This window comes from Eutrigla gurnardus (genome assembly GCF_963514095.1).
Source record: "Eutrigla gurnardus genome assembly, chromosome: 23".
In the NCBI taxonomy this organism is placed as follows: Eukaryota; Metazoa; Chordata; class Actinopteri; order Perciformes; family Triglidae; genus Eutrigla; species Eutrigla gurnardus.
The window spans coordinates 6,623,157-6,638,576 of record NC_139934.1 but is presented as its reverse complement, the minus strand read 5'-3'; the positions used below and the strand labels follow the sequence as shown (position 1 = coordinate 6,638,576).

General features: G+C 45.6%; 1 protein-coding gene across 1 annotated transcript in view; it reads right to left on the bottom strand.

Moving 5' to 3' along the window:
• pcxb (pyruvate carboxylase b) overlaps nt 1–15,420 on the bottom strand; it is a 206,361-nt gene that overhangs the window by 159,119 nt on the left and 31,822 nt on the right. Inside the window, exon 10 of the mRNA XM_084002593.1 lies at nt 4,521–4,639. Coding sequence (XP_083858719.1) covers nt 4,521–4,639 — 119 coding nt within the window. The remainder of the gene's footprint in view (nt 1–4,520; nt 4,640–15,420) is intronic.

Sequence of the window (15,420 nt, the reverse complement as noted above, 5' to 3'; positions counted from 1 at the left end):
TACATGAAAGGATGGAGAGAGAGAGAGAGAGAGAGAGACTTCATAAAGGGATGGAGGACGAGACGAAGCGTGAGACGGTGGACGAGGCAAAGGTGAGGCAAAGGACACGGAGAGGGGGAGATGGATGAATAGACAGATGTCAAAGATGTGGGGAGGAGGAGGAGGAGGAGAGGAGGATGAATGAGAATGAGAGGCATAAATGGCAACGATGAGACGGATTAGAGGACGGAGGAGAGGAACGGAGTGATGGGAGTGAGCTGTAGACAGACGGAGGGAGAAACTGACGAGGCTGAGAGGACGGGGGGGGGGAGAGAAGGGGGGAGGCAATGGTGCAAGGAAGAGAGAAAATGGATAGATGTGGTGAGACAGTTGAACGGGAGAACCTGAGGGAGAAATTAAGGAGATGTGTGGGTTGAGAAAAAGAGAGGGGACTTTGATATGCAGTGTGTTACATTGACCCTCACTACAGACAGCATCCTATTAGTACACACACACACACACACACACACACACACACACACACATCCAAGTGAGGGAGTCGGCTCCAGAGAGAGCGTCTAATTGAGGAGAAAACAGGGCTAAGAGCCCATTGACAGGTGTGTCTGGATACCTAATTATGTCCTTTTGCATTTTCTAAATCCTGGAATCAAAAGTTACTGCGAGGAACTTTTCATGAAAGCAGAAACAGAAACTCCTCCAGCTCAGACTTTAGTGGGACCAGAGGGGGACCAGAGCGGGACCAGAGGGGGACCGGCCCCAGGCAGACCCGTGTCAGGAGGTCGGGCCCTCATGCAGGTTTTATAAAAAAGAGAGTCTGCCGCTCTAAAACGCTCACGCTGCTACCCTAGGGGACAAAAACAGCAAAAAACTAAAAGGCTGCACTGTGATCTTACAGGGGGGGGAACAAAGTGGCTGTTCTCTGGTCTGAAATCAGGTCAACGAGGTTCAAGTCACGTCCTAAAATCAAGTCATTATTATGTCTGCTCCAAACTTCCTGCCAAATAAAGGAACTGCCCAGAGTAACTGAGTGGCTTAAAATAAGAAGAAAGAGGGAGGGAGGATGAGCAAGGACAGGGGGAGAGAAAATAACAGCGCACTGTTGCATTCACAGCGAGGAGGAGAGAGTCAAAAATAAATTCCAAATGACAGATGTCAAAAAAAAAAAGAAAGAAGAAGCAGCAGCGGGGCTGAGGGAGTGAAACAGAGAGGAGTGAGGAATGAACAACAAGTTAAGGGAGTGCTGGAGAGGCTGAACGGATATTTCGGATCCAGTTACTCAGACAAAACACAGAAAAAGGTGGGCTACCTATCACGGGAGCCAATGGAGACGCATACAAAATAACATAAAATATGAATTTAAGTGTGCGGGAAGGACGAGAGGGAAGGAGAATGACAAAGACGGAGAGAGAGGGGATGAAGATAATAACAAAAAAAAAGACAAGGAAGCCAAACGCAGGTCGGATAAAGCTGGAAAAATCGATGGATGATTGATGAAAAGGGAATTAGGCAGGAGAGATGTGATGAAAGACAGCGAGGGGGAGGAGGAAGGTTAAAAAGGGGGAGTGTTCCAGGGCTTGGTATGAAAAATACTGACAAGTCTATTAGCAACAGAGTCCAAAAACAAGAATGAATGTGCTCACACCTCCGAGAGACTGGAGGGGAGGGGGGGCAGCCGAGCAGAACGCAACAGCTGAAAGACTAATGGATACAATGTTCAAACAAAACCACAATGTAACGCTTGTCCCCGCTCTAAAGGGTACGCGTCCCCTACGATGAATGGACGCCCGCTGACTTCCTGTTGGAAAAGACCGCTTAGAGCGCCATCCCAGCACGAAGTGAAAGCTGTGCAAAATTAAAAAGCGTGGAGTTTGACAGCTGAAACTTTTTTAACATGCACCGCTTCGTGCAGGACGCCGCCCAGATTCAAGTAATTACCGCACCGGGGCCGATTCAAATGTCCCCAATCCCCCCCGGAACGTCACTTTTTTACCCTCTAATAAAAGGTTTCCTCTGCAGGATGTGACAAACTGGACGCCAGCTGGAATAATGGCTTTCTATCAAGCGGAGCAGGTCAGGGCAAGTGAGCTGTTCCACGATGGACGAAAGAGGAGGTGAGTGTATAAGAATAAAAAAAAAGGAGGCTGGTGGATAAAGAAAAAACGCTCAGTGCAAATTTGAAGTCAAAATCTTTTCCCGTCTCATTTCCGCCTCACAAGTAATCAAGCCTGACATCGCGGGATGAATACGTTAGTATGATATCGCCCGAGTTCGTCAATGTCCTTTAACATCCATTTCAGGCCCTTTTTATCATTTTTCAGTGTATTAAATATGACATTGCATTTGATAGAAGCGAGAGAGAGAAAAGGAAAGTTTACATTGTAGATTATTTGCTCCTTGGACATGAAATACATGATTTATGACGGTTAAATATCCCAATCTTCTTTCTACATTATTGCTTCCTGAAAATAAAAAACGCAGTCGAGCTCTGCATATTTTGTTTCATACAATATGATAAATGTTAAGAAAGAAAGGAGAATAAAAAACAACTGTCAGCTAACTGACAGTGTTAAGACCTCAACCGAGACCAAGACCACCTAAACCGAGACCAAGACCACCTAAATCGAGACCATGATCACCTAAACCGAGAGCAAGACCACCTAAAACGAGACCAAGACCACCAAGAGTGAGACAACTAGTCAAAACCACCTAAACCATGACCAAGACCACCTAAACCGAGACCAAGAACACCTAAAACGAGACCAAGAACACCTAAACCATGACCAAGACCAACTAAACCGAGACTCAGACCACATAAACTGAGACCAAGATCACCTAAACCAAGACCAAGATCACCTAAACCAAGACCAAGACCACCTAAACCAAGACCAAGACCACCTCAACCATGACCAAGACCACCTAAACCGAGACGAAGACACCCTAAAAGGAGACCAAGACCACCTAAACTGAGACTCAGATCACCTAAACCGAGACCAAGATCACCTAAACCAAGACCAAGATCACCTAAACCAAGACCAAGACCATACCGAGACCAAGACTACCTAAACCGAGACCAAGATCACCTAAACCAAGACCAAGACCACCTAAACCATGACCAAGACCACCTAAACCGAGACCAAGACACCCTAAAAGGAGACCGAGACCACCTAAACCGAGACTCAGACCACCTAAACCGAGACCAAGATCACCTAAACCAAGACCAAGACCAAACCGAGACCAAGACTACCTAAACAGAGACTCAGACCACCTAAACCGAGACCAAGATCACCTAAACCAAGACCAAGACCACCTAAAACGAGACCAAGACCACCTAAAACAAGACCAAGACCACCTAAAAAAACAGCCAAAGAACAAACTCCTCACTAGATCACAGTCATGGCGTTAACAGATAGATCAGACAACGCACAGGCAAAAGTTGGGTGAAGTGATGCAGGGGATTTGCCGAGGTGCTTCCTTGACCCTTTATGGAACCATAAAGGTGAAATATGGCCGACCATAACCGGAGAAGCAAAGCTACCGGGAGAGCCGGCGAGGCCCACGCAGGCCCCGGGAAGATGTCTCATCCGCCGAAGGAAGCCACCTGTGTGGGTGAACGAGGAGCGTCGAGGGGCGTCAACCCGCCAACAGTTTAGTTCATAACGTGTTTCCTTAACCGAGTCCAGGCGTGGAGCGACTCTTCTAACTGAAGTCATGAGAAAAACTACAGAGAGAAAGGAATTTAAAAAAAGGCCATGTTTGAAGAAAAAAGGCTGAAAAGACAGAAGAGATGAAAGAAGCCAAAAAAGGAGAGAGCGATGGCGACGGCGAGGGAGCTAACAGAGCTGTCTGTCCTGTCCGGTTGCCATGGGAACAGGTGGAATGGTCTCGCCTCCATGCTCCCGGCCCATAACTTCCTATTAGTCGCACTGACTTGTTCGACTGTCGGCTTGATCCATTAATTGAGCTAATTATGCAGGAGATCCAACATGAATTAGTGTAATTGTAGTTTTCTGTGTGCACATACATCAGTGTTGAGAGAGGATTTAACGGTGGAGGTGGTGGTGGTGGTGGGTGGAGGGTTCTTGTGTGTGTTGGTTTGAGACCCATCTGTGTTGTTACAGCTGAGCAAATCTCACAGGTCATCAGTGAAGCAGAATGCCATCGTACGTAATCCCTCGCTCGCTCTCTCACCTCTCCTTCACTTCCATCGTCTCTCGCCCGCTCTCATCTCTCAGCTTTTCTCTCCACTGACTCCACCTGTTCTGGCTCACCTCTCTCCCCCAATCTCCCCCCTCCTACACCTGTCTCTCCATCCATATTTCTTTTTTTTTTTCTCTTTTAAAAGTGGCCTCCGCTCGTCTCCTACACCTCCCACCTTCAACTTTCTTCACTTTAAAGGTGCACATCTGTCCGCTGACAGATGACGCCAAACAAACCGACACAAAAATGACAACGTGAGGCGAGCGTCCAGCTGCCACCACCTGCCCCAAAAAAAAAGAGAAAAAAAAGCATCTGCTACTCACTCGGTGATCTCCTCGGTGACCGTGTGTTCAACCTGGAGTCGGGAGTTGACCTCGATGAAGTAGTGTTTGCCGTGTCTGTCCACCAGGAACTCCACCGTGCCGGCGTTCTCATAGCCGACCTGCAGCACAAAAAACAAAAAAAAATACAAACAAATTACAGCTTGGAATTCTCTAAATAATGTGCGTTGTGTAAACACTCTGAGATGGAGCGCTCACTCATCTTAATGAGCCATGAAAGCACAAGAACAACAACACAAAAACAGTCTTCTCTCACTGCAAATAGGACTACATAAAACGAGTAAGGGGGGGGGGAAGGCTTCATGTTTTATTCGCCTGGAGGGAGGAGGGCCATTTTTCATCATTTTTCCTGCATTGCCATAATTAGATCATTAATCAAGGGGGATTTATTGAAAGCTCATCATCATAAAAGCCCCATTTTCACACCGCAATCAGAAACACAATCGGTGTCAGGTGCAATAAATGTTCGGGGGATTCTCTGTTGCCGGTGCAGGGACGTTAACGTGTCCTCGGAAGACCGGGTCCCGGATCTGTGTCGTGGGGGGTTTCCGCCACTGCTCCGCCCCCTTTAGTAGACAAGTCATTTCCGTAATGCTAAATATATGTTAGCAACGATGGCTGTTGATGGTTATTGCTGGGTTTGAGGCCAAATTGTCAGCGGTTGGGCTAAGATGCTAGCGGTAGCTTTCGCTTGTTGTCATAGCAACGGCAAACATCGGATGTTAGCAGAACCAAGCGACTTGTTTTACAAGTGAAAGCTACCGCTAGCATCTTAGCCCAACCGCCCCGATCAATTAACCTTAGCAACGCGTTGTCACACGTTGTGATGTATTAATTAGAAAAAATAAATGCGTACATTCATGGGAAGTTAGTCGGCATAAATGTCGGATGTTAGCATTGTAATAAACTCGCAAATTTGCCACATAAAAAGTCGCAATTTTTTTACTTTTTTTCTCTGAATATTGCCATCCTCTCTCGGCTCTGTTTTTTTACTACAGTGACCGTAATTCATCGCAGCCGGCTTCGCAAATATATAATATATTTTATTATAACCCAATCTGCTTTTATCCAGGCTTCCAAATGAGCTCAAACTCATCCTTCCTCTTGAAGTCACCCGTTAAGTTTCAGGGTTGCATTCTGCACGGTTGAGATGCTCTAACAGTCGTAAACTCACAAGGTGAAAACAACAGCGGTGTCGCCGTCGCGGCTGGTAAAACATAAAGAAACAGAGTGGCAGTGTGCAAAAATAATGTGCCGACATAAAAAAGAAAAAAGGAGAACACAAGGTGAACACGAGCCTTGATGTAGGACTTCCATTCAGTTTGCCAAAAGACATTTCTCTTTCTCGTTTGTTCGGAACTGAAATGTTCTCAAAAAAAACAAAATCAGCAGCGTTTAAAAATGCAATGTGCTGCTCTTTATATCTGTAAAAACAATTCAATCGCTATTTTTATTACTTATTCTTCATTTACCAGGCAATAAACACACCATAATCAATGTCTGCTCGCCTGGTTTCTGCATGTTCATCGTGTACCGACGATTCGACATTTCCATTTAGATTTTAACGTCCGTTTTGACGTTTAATTAAAGCTGCTTCCCCACATTTCTAAAGTGGAATTAGTTCCGATGGAAAATACGAAGCAGCACCTGCGTATGAAAAAAAAATAAATATCTGGCGACTAAATTAACAAAAACTCAATAGATTGTTAGTGTAATTGGCTTTAGTTTGCTATTGGTTTATTTTATGTTAAGTCTAACACGCAATTCGGAGTAAAACAAGATAATTGTGAGGGGAAATTAGCATGTTCCATACTCATCAATCAAAACACTTTGGCTCGTCTCCGCTCCGGTTTAATGTCGCCCGGTGGGAGCTGCAAGCTGAGTGTAATGGCTACATAAATGCTTTATAAATAAAAGCTAACATTATTATCATTATCGTTTCCAGACGACTCAAGCAACTGATTGGGATTTTCCAACCATTTTTTCCACCAATTCAACCAATCAGAGCAGCTCAATTCCTCCAATTAGATCCGGCCACATCACTGATTATTCCGATAATTAAAGCTTCGCCGTGTTATGAAATGTATCTCATTTTGAGTGAAGAAAATATTGGAAGATCCAAACAATAGGATGGAATTAGAGGAAGCTAATCGTTCCCTGAAGGCACAGATGTGGTGAAAGGCAACAGCGCCACCTATCTCCGAACACATCCATCTAAAAGTACCTGATGAACACGTGTTCCCCTCCTCCTTTAGTGTTGAGCAAATCGGAACGATGTAAACTAATTCCTGCACTCCTCGGCTCTTCAAACAGAAAAATGCATGTTACGTCTTAAATTGTTAAACCGGCCGAGTGCTCTCAGCGTCGCTTTCGTCTCCAGCATTTGGCGGGCGTAAATGTCAAGGCAATCAAATGGGCAGAGGAAGAGAGAGGGATGGATGGCAGAGACAAAGATGGCCCCGAGCTAAAAACTGCAGCAATTAGAGTTTGGCAACAAAACAAACGCAAAAGAATAAATAGAAATGTTTCGGAGATTCAGCTGGAAAAGAAGCAGCCGCGGTGCATAACACGCAGGTAAGTAAACAAGTGTTGCAGAACACCTGCTCAAAGCTCATATTTTACCCCAAAGCGGGTACGATTAAGTTTATTGTTAAGAAAACGCGTCCCGAGAGGCGATTAGACACAAATCAGGAGCAAAACGTACACACACACACACAGTTAACGTGTATTAATATTCGCTGCAACCTTGTAAAACATCTTGTGTGAAAATATTCAGAGACACTCGGCAGTCGGCAGAGTTTTCCTCTGTAGAGAGAGCTTAGTCGGTGGCATCTGCAGCTCCCCACAGGTTTTAGCTGAGAGACTCATTAGAGGGATCACACACACACACAGACACACACACACACACACACACCTGCTTCTTCAAGCTTACATGAATCAAAGTCTAAACAACTATATTCATAATCCTAATGCTCATTCTTATGGATGTGTATTCAGACAGCGGAGGTGAAATAATCGATCCTAAGATGCTTCGTTGAGTGATTCTGCAGTAAAATGTAATTCAACTTTCCACAATTTATATAAGTAATAAAAGAAGATCAACTATAGGAGGTGGTTTGAAAGATTTGAAGGAAAAACTCTCGTATTTAAATCCAAAATAGATGGAATCGTGAGGCGACTGATGATTCCCACCACTACTGTACAGTATATGCATGCATGCATGTGTACAACACATGCTTACAGTATTTTTCTAATTTCATTCCCAGCCCGGGTCGCCTTCCTTTAACCTTCTCTGCATGCAGCCAGATGTTGCACTGTGCTCGTGTGTGTTTCCTGTACAGCCCGTTACGCCGCCGCGATGACCCAAAGCCTTATTGATGAACCGTAAGAGCGCCATCCTCCACACACACACACACACCAAACATGTGTCAGTCCGTATCCCACTCACTCTCCACACACACACACACACTGAGTCAGCGAGTGAAGTAGCAGCCAATGCAGCAGATTGAGTGGTCCCTGTTTTATAAGGTCTGACAGACGAGTCAATGGGCTGTATTAGCGCAGGGAGAGGTCACCGCGGTGTCGCGTACACTCATCCTAACACGCCGCAGTATTAAAATAAAAAAAAGGGGGGGGAGGCTTAACGAACGTTCACACAGCTGCGTCGGATTGTGCTTAAACGATCCCAGCGCTGATGAATGTGCGCCGGCGTATCGCCGTGAATGGGAAGTGACAGAGACAGATAGCTGGTGCTGTGCGGCACAGACGGAGAGCGAGAGAGGGAAGCGCGGTGCATCAGGAGGAGTTGAAGAGCAGTGTTAGTATAGTGGAGTATATGGATGGATGGATGGAGGTGGAGGGAGATTGATGGACGGATTAAATGAGGACAGACGCATGGATTCAGTGTTTGCTGGGGGTGGAGAGAGAGAGAGAGAGAGAGAGAGGACAAAGAGCTGTGTGGAGTGAAAGAGAGGATTAGATGGAGTAAATCAGGCAGATGAAGAATAACGGAGCTTCAATGATGGAGGAACTGTCACTCTGCCTCCCTCCCTCCCTCTTCAGCTTGGAATCACTCGCGTGCGATGTTGTTACAGGATGTCAAACTCAAATCCAATGAGGGACTCTTGATGTGCTTTTGCTCCCCAGCCTCACTCTGCCAAACGTTACTCAAAGGCTTCACAGCGGTGAGGCGGGGGGGGGGGGGGGGGGGGGGGGGGGGGATGTCAGGTGACATCATTCAGTAAAAATCATAAACACCCGAGCTGCCTGTTATCCTCAAAGCTAAAAGAAAATGTGTTGATTTGCCTGAATTTGGCAACGTTAGTAACATTTTTCATCTATTTAATTTCCTTTTAAGTTACTATATCAAAGAGTGAGTTAGAACAATGGTTGGTCATGTGACCCACTAATCAAAGTGCTTGTTCTTTCCTACTTGCTCTGTGGCTCAAAATTCAGAATGAGTGATGCTTTCTACGTCACTCAGCAGCGGTTGGTCTGCCCAGGTGGAGCTACTCACGTATGCTGCGTTTACTTGTAATCGGAAATCGGTAATTTCAAACTGCTGAGTCAGGCTCCCTCTAGTCTAAAGTGTTTGATGCATTTCATTTCTGCTGACTCACATAATGGAGGATCAACAGGCAGAGAAGGAAGACCATTCAACTTCCAGTCCCAAGAAACAACAAACTAATGGAGTTCAGAGGCGGCTCACCTGCAGTTACGTCTACCGGCCAGAGAGGCCGCTAGAAGCAACGTATGTAATCTTACACAAGTACGAGTACAACTTTTAAAATGTGTGGAGGAAACGTTAAGTATCAACTATTCGACTGCACACGAGCAGATTTCACTCCAACTCCTCACAAAACATGAATTCTGCCTCTAGTCATCTTGTTGATCATGGCGAGGTCAGCGCTTACAGCCCTTTAAAAAACAGGAAGGTGGGGGTGTTTTCTTCTTCTATACAAGGGGCAGAACCACATCCACCACGGCCACATGCCTGTCAAGGCATTATGTCCAGGATAATCACCACGGTGATTCACCAGCTCCCCGAGGTGGACGCCACAAAAGAGTGTCCCTGATACGAGGTTTACTGGATGCTTGTGGTCTTATTTACAATACGAGAAGCTGCAGTCAAAACCTTCACGGCAGGCAAAGAATTCAAGAGGAACTGGATGTTTTTCTTATGCACTTCATACATTCTTTTCAGTTTAATCTCCCGCCGTTGTCTTCGGCCTTCAATACGAGAGCATCGAGCGTTTCGGTCGTGTTAACATTATTCTAATATTCAGCGTTTGAGAGACGGAGCGCGTTTGAGTTTTTGCGAGGGTTCGTTGCTGAGGGGCTGCTTTACAAATCGTCTTCTGTAACCCTGAAAAGATTTAACATGGCAGTTCCTACGGTCTTTTTGTTTGCCACGCTCTTTTGTGTAGCACGTGTGTGTGTGTGTGTGTGTGTGTGTGGACGCGTGTTCTGCTGCCGCTGCACATTGTCTAATCTTTATCTTCTTTGCCTAAGCAGAGTGAAGTTTGGGATTTAAGCCGGCGCCGACTCTTGTAAGTGTTGCAACATTACCGACGTGATCACCCCCCCCCCCCCCCCTCCCTTTGGATTCGGGAGCCGAATCAGCAGTTTAGCGATTGGCCTTGATGCGTCTTGACTGAGTGCCACGTAAGCCAGTTGCATGCAGCATCACACTTGTGTTCCAATCTGCTAATTTCATATTAGAACAAGGAGAGTCGTTAAAAAAGGCACCGTCTCTATACCACATACTGCTAGTTTGCATGAGTGTGAGAGTGTATTCTGAGCCCCGTCTGTACGCGATGACCTCACTGCAGTTTCATCTCTGCAGGGACACAAAGAGCCCAAGTAGATGAGGCTCGGTGCTGAGCATAATCTGTTTCAGGCTTTGAAGCACAGAAACAAGTAACTACATGCAAAACTGGCTTTGATTCGTCACGGAGAGGAGACATAGGAGATTCTTTCTTTCAACGATTTTCAGTTCAATTCAACGTGGCTTCGGGGGGGTGAACTTCTCACACACACACACACACACACACACACACACACTGGAAGTGGTCATCGGGTCGGACGAAAAAGGAAAACTGATTTCCTCTCATGGTTGTTGCTGCCAGATTTCTGTCGCTACGTTCAAACCCTTTGAGAAAAGCAGACATCGATGATGCAGCACACATACGGCCTGCCGCCTCTCTCTCTCTCCATCTACCTCTACCTCTCTCTCTCGACATGTCCCGAGGCAGTCGGAGTAATGTGGTGCATGCTCCCCGGCCTTTAGGTGTGACGTGCATCACGCAGCAGAGGGAACACAAAAAATCAATCGCACAATCGATGCCACTGACCTGTTAAATGGCTACGTCTGCTGGTTGCATTAATGTGTGTGTGTGTGTGTGTGTGTGTGTGTGTGTGTGTGTGTGTGTGTGTGTGTGTGTGTGTGTGTGTGTGTGTGTGTGGGCGCTATCCACTTTCCTGCAGCGTGACATTAACAATCAGCCGACTGACGCCACAGGTTTAAATTATTCTCCTACTTTACTTAATTGTTTTAAACAAATAATCAGAGCTGTGGTCATTATAGACACGGGGGGGGGGGGGGGGGTTAAGATACATTGCATGATGGGTATTTGTGTCTCGTGTGTTGTAGTCACACTGGAGAGGTCTGTTTTATGACCACACCATCAGGAGGAATGATGACAGCAGCTATTCATATGCATATACATTGGAAAAAATAGACAATAAATATCCTTTTATGGATTGTTCTGGGTTGCTTTACAGCACCCACACAAAATATGGCCAGACGACGCTGCTGGCGTTGCCGGGAGGTGGAACAAGTAAAACACAGATGGGGGGGGATTCACTACATCTTCATTTGCAGAGAAGCCTGAAGGGGGAAACGGCACCGAGGCGAAGGAGGGAAGGATCCCACCATCTTCCTTTACGGCAAGCGTGTTTTGCATTTTGAGGAGCTAACAGACTAACGCAGATAGAGGCTGATCACACAAGACTGGGATTCTTTTGTTTGCATTTTCTTCCTGTATGATACACAAAGGTGTCACAATATGAAAAGAAGAAGAAAAAAAAAAAAAAGGTGCTACGCACACAACTTCAGAGTCACATCAGCCAGCAAGTTATTACATAAGCAGATCCTACAGCACGTCTTCCCCTCCTCCTCCTCCTCCCTTTTCATTTCTTTGATCCACTTCCCTTTTCAGACACGCGACGTGCACGACTCATCCGAGTCACTGCCGATACGACGGCGGTGGCGGCGTAACACGAACGCGCACTCACAAATAGATGGGCTCCATTTCAGTGGTGCACCCTCTCTAATCCGTTTTGCTGCAGGGAAGCTGCCAAAGCAGCGGTGCTCACCTACCCGAGCACACACATTGTACACAACACCCCCCCAAAAAAAACACACACACATATACAGGAATGTGCACACATGCCTAGGAGGCACACACAAACACATCATCACAATGAACACAATGGTGTCGACGCCCACACATGCAAATGCACAGCGACAGTCCCGATATGCACCCACACGCTCTTATTCATCCCCGCTGTAATGGGAAAAGGGAGCTTGACCCGAATCCCTCCCGTGCGTTTACGGATTCATGTATTCATCCCTCCATTCCGGTTCTTCTCCGGGCTTTGGGTGCGTCGCTGGTTTCTACTCCTTCATCACGCCTGTCCTCGGCCTCTAGAATTAAGATTCACATCACCCTACCTTCTACAGCACCCCCCCTCCTCTTGCTGCTTCAAATTATATATATAATAATAATTATAATGTTAAAGAGGACATCAAATTTGTAATTGAAAAACAAAATATGGAAATATGATACAAAAGGCTTTCAGGGAATCTGAACGGGAGGGATTACCCCCGGTGTTCGCCGAGCGCGGTCGTTAGTCACGGATTCTCAATTGGCCACCGAGCTTCCCTTCAAATGTGTTCTCAAATGTCCTCAAACGCTAACGAGTAAAAACCTGATGATGATCAGCAAGAAAATACCCTCACGATGACCACTAGGATTCATCGGCACCGTGGATATCTGGCAACGAAAGGACAGTTCAGGTATTTCAGTCTGGAGAGTCACGCTCGTAAGCAGGGCTCAAAAATTATGTTTATCCATGGAATGACAGGTCAGAGGTCAGCTAACTAACACCTCTTCTGGATGATGCCAGCAGGGGAGGTCAGACCCGGGTCCTTCAGATCCTGTCTGGTAATAACTACCACCTTCTGTACACTTTGTGTTTATTCAGCAGAACGACGATGCACATAGAAGTATGCAACAACAACAAAAAAAAACATGGCAACCGTCACCAGGCGACCCACAAAACGCCGACTCCTGTATTCTACAAATAGAACCACTTCTTTCTGAAGTGACCGCCATTCACTCCCTCTGTTCACCGACGCTCTGATCCTTCCCTCCGCTTTCCCTCCCTTCATCTCTCCCTCCACATGGCTTCGTATCAAAACACTTCCTCCCCCCCCCCCACCACTAACGTCTCTCCATAAGTCGCTTTTGGCCTTTGCTTCACTTTCAACATGCTTTCTCCCCTACCTTGTCAAAAGCCTTCAGAAAATCAGTCTTTTCATCTTAAAAATAATATTAAATAATGAAGGAAATGGAGTTTAAAAATAATAATGAAGGGTGTCGAGAGAGACGAGGGGCTGGGAGTTACAGACGGACAGATGGGAGAGCGGACAAGAATGGAAGAGACGAGGAAAAGGTAGACGGTGAACGGAGCAGATGGCCGTAGGGGATACCGAGACGGAGCCGGGGAGACGAGACCGGGAGTAAGACATTGAGATAAATAGAGAATGATCCACAAGAGCTACAAGCAAAAGAAAAAATCAAAGTAGCCCCGGATTTACAGCGGGAGAACCTGACGGGGTGTTAGCAAACGGGCCCGGGGATGAATAATGGCTGAAACGTGTGATGTAAGGCTGATGAAAGGAAGGGCCACAAGAAGCAGCCGGAGTTGAAAGGTTTTTAAAAAAAAGAAGAAGCTGCAGAGAGGATGTACAGTACACGACTCAAAGTCACGGTGTTTTGTCTCTATTTGATCACATGCTGTATAAAAAGTATATTCATAATTAGACTAATCCTACCAATATAATTCAGATAATAAGAAAACCAACATGGCAGGGACTTAATTACGATGGCGTATGTAGGGAAAAAAAGAAAAAACAGTCGCAGATTCCTATTATAAGCATCTATACTAGCGAACTTGAATACATTTTTCTAATTGATACATCACGCCTCGTTAAGGGTGATGGCTGTGGTTGATTATTGTTGTTTTTGAGGCCAAATTGTCATCTTATGGGTTGTCATAGCAACGGCAAACATCCGGTCAAGCAGCGTGTTTACCTCCTCTATGACAGGTACTTTAATTTTTTTTTATACGCCATCATACTTGATCGACACAGATGGTTTTTTTCCACTACTCTGGGATTACTGAAGGACTCAGAGCTAATGGGTGTTCTTCAAAGAGAGCTGCTATAGACCGTCTTAATTGGCATGCAGCATCAGACAAAAACTCTATACGGTCATTAAAATTAATCTTACATGCACTGATGGCGATTTGCAATGAAGCACTTTTGTGCGCTGCTTTTTCGAGGAGCTCGTCGAAACAGAAGCCGTGGATTAAAACACGCATCGGATGTGGATCAAAAAAAATATGTACACATCGTCGACTTTCCTCGGGAGCCGAGTGGAAGGTGAGGCCGTCAGCCGGCAGCGTAACGGGAGTCGTACACAGTCTGGAAGCAACGCGGTCATAAAGTGCTCGGATGGAGATGGAGGGGAAACGGCAACACAGGCGGATATTAAATCAATACGGCCACAGAAGACACCTAACGGGGATTTACAGTCCACCTGTGGACAAACAGAGAATGTGGGCTCATAAAACCTGATGTTTACTATCAATTAATTATATATATATATATATATATTTTTTTTTTTTTTGGGGGAAAAAGAGAGACATCAAAAAGCAAAGTGCAGCCATAACTTGAGATGTACTGAAAGGGACGGAGACAGAGAGGAAGCTCATCCTTTAAAAATAAAACCACATGGTTTCGGAGGAAAGTTCACTGTTGCCGGCGGCAACCCCGACTGTCACATTTTTATGACTTCAGATGAAGTCGCTGTACAGTCGGTGTGTTTTATATCCATGCAACAAAAGCCTAAAAGCGTAAAAAAACAGAAGCATTTAAAAGGTATTATTAAAGGCCTCCAACCCTCATCCTTCTCTGTTCGATCTGCATGAATGGTGCGTTCAAGCCGGTGTGAGCGGTTTGCAAAGTGCCAGCATGGCTGCCCCGCAGCACAAGTTTACATATAAGATGTATAACAGTAATCTGGTTTCACCTCAACAACGCCGTTGAGTAAAAGAGCGTTTAAAGAAAGACTGCACAGCTTCTGAAAAAGGAAAATTACACACGAAACCTCAATTTGTAAGTGATGAAATTGGTTTAATTTGAGCCAGTGAGCCAGGAAATCTAAATGTGTAGCCTTTTTATTGGGCAGTTACCTCACATTTCTACACAAATCATCAAAAATATAGACTTGGAAGTGTGAATAAATGCTTAAATCTGAGGATTCACCCGTGAGGCGGAGCTGATGGTTAGCCATCTGTGAGTTGGCTCGTCTTTAAATCTGATGGTGCGTTACATTTATTAAAAAAAAAAAACCGCTGAAGTAGTTGAGCAAAGAAAGAAAAAAAAGTGTCCTGGAGACTCGACTTGAAACTTTATAGTGTGGTGATGAGTGTGTGGTAAATTCAAATAATCACACACGCTGCCAGTCAAGATGTCAAGACTGTGGAGGAGTCTTATTCTGAAAGATTCCCATTACCACTCCGTCTGACTGCA